At 48.5% G+C, this 8386-nt stretch overlaps 1 protein-coding gene across 1 annotated transcript in view; it reads right to left on the reverse strand.

Moving 5' to 3' along the window:
* Positions 1-517: 517 nt before the first annotated feature.
* Positions 518-8386, reverse strand: part of LOC136943860 (myosin heavy chain, embryonic smooth muscle isoform-like) — an 8059-nt gene continuing 190 nt past the window's right edge. The window contains exons 2-11 of the mRNA XM_067237343.1: positions 8228-8377; positions 7442-7603; positions 7225-7353; positions 6776-6864; positions 6239-6362; positions 5843-6051; positions 5628-5736; positions 4871-5043; positions 4629-4652; positions 518-4151 (exon numbers count right to left, since the gene is read on the reverse strand). Coding sequence (XP_067093444.1) covers positions 3959-4151; positions 4629-4652; positions 4871-5043; positions 5628-5736; positions 5843-6051; positions 6239-6362; positions 6776-6864; positions 7225-7353; positions 7442-7603; positions 8228-8377 — 1362 coding nt within the window. The 3' untranslated portion in view covers positions 518-3958. The remainder of the gene's footprint in view (positions 4152-4628; positions 4653-4870; positions 5044-5627; positions 5737-5842; positions 6052-6238; positions 6363-6775; positions 6865-7224; positions 7354-7441; positions 7604-8227; positions 8378-8386) is intronic.

Here is an 8386-nt window from a genome sequence, read left to right on the forward strand (position 1 = left end):
TGATTTCTTTCTTAACATCTGCTTAGTTGACATCTGATTCAAATTAAACAAGGACTAAACTAAGACTGACACAACAGCCGATGATCTGTCTGTGTAGCTCTCTCTAGTGGCGGATAAAGTGCAGTGTAGCCAGGAACTTAGAAAACCACCCCTTCATATAGATCGCTTCAAACATTCCCTTCAGGAAAATAAAACACATAAAAGACAAAGAAAAGCTGTCACGAAGGACTAAATATATGTTGGTGTTCAGTAGTCATACACAAATTCAACCCATTCTCAACCCAAATAACCCCTGGCCAGATTAAGTTAAATGTTACTACTGCTAAAATAATCTAGCATTGGCAAATCAAACAGGAGCTCATTGTGGTGCTGGACCTGGGAACTACTGTAAAGATGCAGAAGCAATATTGTTCTGTTATGTCTGGAATCATTTAAAAAAGCAAGGATGAGACATGCTGTCTCACCCCCGGGCCGTCTCACCCCCGGGCCGTCTCACCCTCGAGCCGTCTCACCCTCAAGCTGTCTCACCCTCAACATGTCTCACCCCCGGGCCGTCTCACCCTCGAGCCGTCTCACCCTCAAGCTGTCTCACCCTCAAGATGTCTCACCCCCGGGCCGTCTCACCCTCGAGCCGTCTCACCCTCAAGCTGTCTCACCCTCAAGATGTCTCACCCCCGGGCCGTCTCACCCTCGAGCCGTCTCACCCTCAAGCTGTCTCACCCTCAAGATGTCTCACCCCCGGGCCGTCTCACCCTCGAGCCGTCTCACCCTCAAGCTGTCTCACCCTCAAGATGTCTCACCCCCGGGCCGTCTCACCCTCGAGCCGTCTCACCCTCAAGCTGTCTCACCCTCAAGATGTCTCACCCCCGGGCCGTCTCACCCTCGAGCCGTCTCACCCTCAAGCTGTCTCACCCTCAAGATGTCTCACCCCCGGGCCGTCTCACCCTCGAGCCGTCTCACCCTCAAGCTGTCTCACCCTCAAGCTGTCTCACCCCCGGGCCCTCTCACCCTCGGTTCTGATGAGCCCACCAGGGAGGGAGAGATCCATATCATGACCCAGAACATGGTGATTACAAATGATTTAATCTTCTCTTATGTAACGAGTGGTGAATACCGAGACTACTAAGTCTGTTAACTTGGCATTTTACCACCAGTCTTTTTCTAAATCATGAATTAAACTTTTGCTCAACAGAAAAATGTTCATCTAGCATTCATAATAATAATGTGTTCATTTAGGAGGGGGGGGATTCGAACCTGTAACTCCTTGATGCAGACAAATTCTCTACCACAGAGAAACACCCGCGTCCATGTGACAGGGAACTGTGTTTGTGTGTCTACAAAGTCGAGCTGTACCAGGCAAGCAGGTGCCTGGGAAAGCTTGTCGCAAATCAGACACACACTAAACACCTTCACATACTGGATTATGAACAAAAACATGAATCATGCTATAGAGATGCAGGGAAACTGGGGACCATAACAAGTGAGGGTTTGTAAGGCAGTGTCTATTCTAGACTCAGAGAGATGACATGTTTACAGACAGGACAGTAGTACACATTGATAACCTTTAAAACTGACATACCTCTGAGAACATAAGTGTTTAACATCAGGACACTTCAAATGAACCATTTCCTTATATCAGTTTGTGATCCACATTTCACTCAAGACTATGTTTATATTTTGAACATTTCAACCTTCACAGCTTTCGTTGTGAGACAAATCTAAAAACTTTCCTACGCCATTAGTTAAATTTACTAACTTGTGCTCAATTGTCATTGAACAATCTAATGCAGGAATGATGGGGAGAAAGAACCAGAATGTATTTTTCTGAAACTTTTAAAGAACAGATCAGAGGTAAATTGACAAATGTCCTGAACTTCTCTCCTTCGGTCTTATCTATTCTATTCTACATGTATTTTACTAAACTAATTCCCTTTTCTCATCCTTATGCCCACCGTTTGGTTAAAAACGAAAGCTTTGTTTGATAAATATTTTACATAGTTAATCAATAAAAAACAATATTACAATGTACAATATGTCTGTTCAATAAAAAAAAAAGATAATTATGTATGATATGTTGAGAACGATGAAAGGAATTGGATTTTCAAAGAAATCCACGATCAGAAATGTTCCTGTTTTGCGAAAAAGGTCATTTCTAGCTCCATAGCTAATTACAACTATCATCTGACTTAAATTTGAGTTTGTTTCCCCAGTACAGATTCCAAACCAAACAAGCCCAAGTGACAGAGCAAAGGAGCAAAGATATTCCAGTACACACCAGCAATGACAGAGTACAAATACCCCACAAATACCCCAAGCTGGGGTCACACAGCTCACAGACAAACAGGCCAATCTCATCTGGGTCGAACTCTACACTGTTCTCAAGACACAGGACAAGACTTGGGTCAGATTTCAAGACCATAGTTCATTTTCCTCCACATAAGTTTGTTTAAACTTACATGGCAATAAAAACTAATTCTGATAAGGGCCAAACGCACAAGTATCAATAATAATCAATGATGTCTGCACATCACCGGTCAATAATAATAAAAGAAATAATAACAGCAATAAATAACTTCATGTGTTTATGTTCATTCTGTATTTAGGTTGGCTTAGATTACATGAATTCAACTGCTTGTAAATACGTTAAAGAAGCTATATACTAAGAATTTAATTAAAGAAACTACCCAGTACACTACTGCTTATGTATCTAATCTAACGATCTACACTAATTGTTGGAAAAGCTTGACTCCTGTCTGCAGACTTGACCTGGACGCAGAGCCTAGCGCTGGAGCCGATCAGCAGCATTCTGCAGTAACCAAGCAACCGTATCAGTCTAGAGTGAATACTCACATGACCAGCAATATTGAAAATAGGATACGAGTTATTGTATTGTAATCATAAGACTGACTGTATAAATGTGCAGGAGGAACTTAGGACCACGCTGCCCTCTTGACGCTGTTCTCTGGTCAGGGCAGCCGTCCTGCTCTATAAGGGACATGGTAACAGAACACCAGTAATCCTGATCCTAGATCTGATCTTAAGGACGACTAGGAGCCTGGCGTCAGTATGTTTCTATGAGAGGATACGCTGGGGTTGGTTGCACTTCCAACATCAAGGATGTTTCCAGCAGGTCGTTTCTCTCTGTAGTGTCTGATGTGTCGGACGACTTGCACACACAGATCAGGACATGGTTGGAAAGTTTGGTTTCAAATTCAGTGAGAGAGCAGAAAATTCTGAAATTCAAGTTAATTTTCTCTCTCTCAAGCGTACAGTATATTAAAATAGAGATACGTTTTCTCTCACCGTAGCGGAGTCAACGAGTGATTGACTCACAGAAACACACACACTGCCACCGGTCTGAACACTGTGACCGGTGTGTACCTGTAGACTGGCAGAATGTCACCTCACACATGCAGTCACAGGGTCTTTAACCCTTTGAGGGAAACGGAGCCAATGTAACTATGATTTTCCATTCTGGCAGCCCTATGTGTAATCAGGTAGAATGTACAAATGCTGACCCTTCTCCTCATAGAGTTAAACATGGCTTTACATTGATTGACATTTAGTCATTTTAGCAGACGCTCTTATCCAGAGCGACTTGGTTGAGCTGCAATGAGGTGTGGCAGCCATTTAGTTTCTGCCATTTAAGCACGATACAGCATCATGAGACTAGCACACGGCTATGTTGATATAAATGACGTTTCTGCACCGGTTTCTGGGAGCTGATGTCTCCCCAGAGATGCAAGCTCCTACACTAGTGTACGTAACTGTCAGTCAGGCGGAACTCCAGCCTGATCAGTCCTGATTCTCCTCCCCTCCAGAAGAGAAATCTTGCTTTTGTGTGTGTGTGTGTGTGTGTGTCTCTCCTTCACCTGTCATTCAGTGCTGTTAAGGCTTCAGGAGGGCAGGGTATTTGTGTTTCAGTGTGTGTGTGTGTGTGTGTGTGTGTATGTGTGTGTCACTCCGTGTTGTTAAGGGTGTAGGGTGGGGGAGGCCCGAGGCTGTTCTCTGAGGTGGGGGTGGGGGTCCCCGGGGGGTCGGAGGACGGCGTAGGGGAGGCCGGGGGGTCTTCTGAATCGGAGTTCTCTAACGAGAGGTCGTCAACCAACGCTCGCCGTCCTGAACGCATCGCCAAGGGCAACGGAGCACGCCTGGATGGAGGGAGCAGGACAGGATGCAGAGAGAGAGAGAGAGAGAGAGAGAGAGAGAGAGAGAGAGAGAGAGAGAGAGAGGAGAGAGAGAGAGAGAGAGAGAGAGAGAGAGAGAGAGAGAGAGAGAGAGAGAGAGAGAGAGAGAGGAAGTGAGAGAGAATCTAAAATCTCGTATGTCAATATTACCCTCTCTTTACTATATTTTCCAGGGAGAGTAATACTTTCTAGCAGGGGTTTTCAAATCGACAGTTAGTAACTAGATTCCTATAAACATAGTTTACTAACTAACTGTCCAAACTAAGACTGATTGATCACATAAATCACACACACATTAAAATGCAGTACCAAGGTTAAATCATGCCAAACACTAGTCTGATGGTCCAGATTTCAACACAGCTCTCTTCCAGACAGCATGATTGAGATGAAGAGTCTCTAAAGTGACCTTAAAGACACACAGAAACACACAGGGCGACCTACTTATCTGGCTTCCATTCGGGGATGCTGATTGGAGGTGTGCAGACAGACAGATGGACAGTGTGTGAGGGTTAGATGACGGACGGACGGAATAACAACAGAAAAAACAAAAAACAGACATGATAACGGAAATCGAAACACGATTTGTCGAACATGTCAGCACTCTGAATGGTACTCTCAAATCTCTCCATCTCTCTCACTCTCACACACACACACACACACACACACACAGCTGCGGGGTGTACCTGAGCTGGCTGCGCAGAGCGGTGATCTCCCGGGTCATGCTCTGGCCGCTGTCTGTCATCTCCTCCAGCTCCCGCTGCAGCTTCCTCCTCTGGGCGTTGGAGCGCGAGTTCTCCTCCTCCACCTCCTCCAGCTGTCTCTTCAGCTGCCGCAGACGACCCAGGGACTTGTCCAACTGACGGGAGGAGGGTGGGGACGGGAGGTGTGGGTGTGGAGGGTGGAGTGATAGTGGAGGAGGAGGGAGGGTGGGGTGGATGAGTGTGTGTGTGGGGGGGGGGGGGGTGAGGGCAGGAGAGAGCAGGGCGGAGATGGAAAGAGAGGGGTGGATTAAGATCAGAACAGGGGGTGTAACAGGGATCAGGAGGATTAAATGATTTTAGAGGACTTCTGGTTTTGGGATCCCAACCCCTCATCCTCTCCCAAAAATGAGAGATTATTCTGGGAGAGGAACATAACCCCTACCTTGCCCCCAAACAGATGCCTGAGTTGGATTAGAATTAGGCTGGATGGAGCACACAGCAAAAAGCTCTCATATTTGGGATGATAACTTCATCTCGACCCCTACTGTGCTCCAGAGCTTAGCCATACAACACCAACTCTGTGGTTGCCAACGCACACAGGTCTGTGTGGTCCTGTCTGGTTCTTTACTGGTCTGTACTGGGGATAAAGGCTGTCTCTATTGTTTAAGCTCAGAGGTGGTTGAGTGTTCTGCGCTGCCCCCTGCTGGCAGAGCCAGGCGTGTGCCGTGGGAGGGTGTACCTGTTCTCTGTACTGGTCTGCATGTCTCCTCTCGTCATCCGCCTGCATCATCACCTCTTTCAGCTTCTTCTCCGTCTTGCGCACCAGCTTGTTGGCTATAGCTCTCTCCCTGCAGGGGAAGGGGGAAGCTCAGACACACAGAGAGACACTGAAGAAGAAGAGAGGAGGTGTGGAAGCTGGACGTGTGTGTGTGTGTGTAGACATGTGTCTCTCACTGTCTCTCCTGCTCCAGCTGCTCTTCCATGGTGTCTATCTTGGCCTCCAGGGCGGCGACACTGAGCCTGTGCTTGCCCCTCACAGCCCCCTCCATCTCCCCCAGACGAGACTTCAGGTCCTTGTTCTGCTTCTCCAGCTGCTCCCGGGCCCCCTCGGCCTTCTGGGTCAGCGTGCGCTCGCCCTGCAGCTGCACCGTCATGGTCTCCACCTGCAGGGCGGACCCAAGCGTTTCTGAGCGTGTGTGTGCATGTGTAGGTGTGATACACCTGTGTCTTTGCTGTGTGGTGTGTGTGTGTTGTGTGGTGTGTGTGTACCTGCAGTGTAGTGTGTATGGTGTGTGTGTGTATTGTGTGTGTGTACCTGCTGTGTGCTGTGTGTGTGTTGTGTGTGTGTACCTGCAGTGTGGTCTTCCTGTGCCTCTCAGCGATGAGCTCAGCGTTCCCCTGCTCCTCCTCCAGCTCCTCCTCCAGCTGGGTGATCCGGGCCTCCAGCCTCCTCTTCTCATCAGACAGGGCAGTCCTGAAATCACACGCATGCGCAGAACAGACATGGTGAGACAGGGCTCCAAATGAACTATTTCACTTGGTAGCACCCGCCGAAAATGCTTTTCAGCTCTTGAAATTGTGCGCGCTAGTTAGATTTCTGTTACGTGAATTCTGAAAATGGGAGATATCTCAGTGAGGCCGACCTGTGATCGGTCGTTGAAAAACCATACTATCTGAGTTTAGGGCTAAGAGTATCACTTGTGTGCATATAGCCAATCAGTCAGCCTTTTGGTTTTCAAACCGGTCGAACCATAACTATTATTTGCACGTTATATGAAATGCTTCCAAATATATGTTGAGGTCGCACAGATATGATTTCGCCCTGTGAGACACAAACAACACACACAGACAAAACAGACACACACTCCAAGTTGTGGAAATACTGACTTTCCAGCGGAGTTGTTGACGATCTCGTCGGCCATCTCGTCTCTCTCCTGCTGGGCCTGCCTCCGTAGCCGCTCAGAAACAGACATCTCCTACACACAGAGCAGAGATCACAAAAGAACACACATCCTTAAAGTAGAAGTAAATACAAAAAAAATTTAAATATTGGTTGAAGTGCTGACTACACTTTTTCACTCAAGTTAGAGGATATGTTTTTTTTTTTTTTCAACCTTTCAAAAACAAATGATTTTCTAAACTTTTCTTTCACACACATTACCCAATTATTATAATTTTTTTTCATTAGAAACTTTTTTCGATTTCTTTTTTTTGTCAACCTCATCCACAGAAACTGTGAGATTCTTGTGTGTGTAATACAAACAGCTTCTAAACACAGCAACTCAGCCACACACACACACAACCAACACACTCACACAACACACATACACACAAACCTCTGTGAGTTGCAGAAGCTCGGCCTCCAGTGTCTGCAAACGCTTCTCGCTGTCTTTTGATTGGGCGATGATTTCGTCGCGACCTAGCTTCGTCTCGTCCAGCTCCCGGACAAGTTCTTTCACCTGAGCCTGAGACAACAAGCAAGTGTTCTTGACATCCTTCCCCCAAACTGTAGGGTAACTAATAACTAAACAAACCCTGATTTTCTTTCTTTACCTGCATTCGACGCAGCTGCCTAAGCCCCTCCTCCCTGCCGCGATTGGCTGTCTCCACATGGGCTTCCGCCTCCTGAAGCTCCGCCTCCAGCTGCTTCTTGACGGACATGGCCTGAGAGCGCTGGCTCCTCTCCTCCTCCAGCAAGGTCTCCAGCTCTCTCACCTGGGAGAGGGGGAGGAGGGGGAGGAGGGGGGGGAGGGGAGAGGAGGGGGGAGGGAGGATGAGAGGGAGAGGAGGATGAGAGGGAGAGGAGGATGAGAGGGGGAGGGAGGGGAGAGGAGGGGGGGGAGGGGAGAGGGGGAGGAGGATGAGAGGGGGAGGAGGAGGAGGATGAGAGGGGGAGGAGGATGAGGGAGGGAGGAGGATGAGAGGGGGAGGAGGATGGAGGGGGAGGGAGGATGAGAGGGGGAGTAGGATGAGAGGGGGAGGAGGATGAGAGGGGGAGGAGGATGAGGGAGGGAGGAGAATGAGAGGGGGAGGAGGGAGAGGAGGGGGGGGAGGGGAGAGGAGGGGGAGGAGGGGGAGGGAGGATGAGAGGGAGAGAAGGATGAGAGGGGGAGGAGGATGAGAGAGGGAGGAGAATGAGAGGGGGAGGAGGGAGGAGGAGGGGGGGGGAGGGGGAGAGGAGGGGGAGGAGGGGGAGGGAGGATGAGAGGGGGGAGGAGGATGAGAGAGGGAGAGGGAGAAGAGGAGACAGTTACATGACTTAAACTGTACACTAAACGCTCGTGAGATCTTATTTTAAAATCAAAATTCCGCCGTTTATCTTCCTGTCTGCTGCCACACCTGTTTGCTGAGGCCCCGCCTCTTCTCCTCTCCCTTCTCCTCCTTGGTGCTGATCTCTCTCTCAAACTGAGCCCTGAGGGCCTGCAGGGTGACCTCAAGCCTCAGCCTCGAGTTCTCGGCCTCCCCCAGCTCCTCCTCCAGCTCCTGGGTCTGGACGCG

The sequence above is a fragment of the Osmerus mordax genome, chromosome 6, assembly GCF_038355195.1.
Source record: "Osmerus mordax isolate fOsmMor3 chromosome 6, fOsmMor3.pri, whole genome shotgun sequence".
In the NCBI taxonomy this organism is placed as follows: Eukaryota; Metazoa; Chordata; class Actinopteri; order Osmeriformes; family Osmeridae; genus Osmerus; species Osmerus mordax.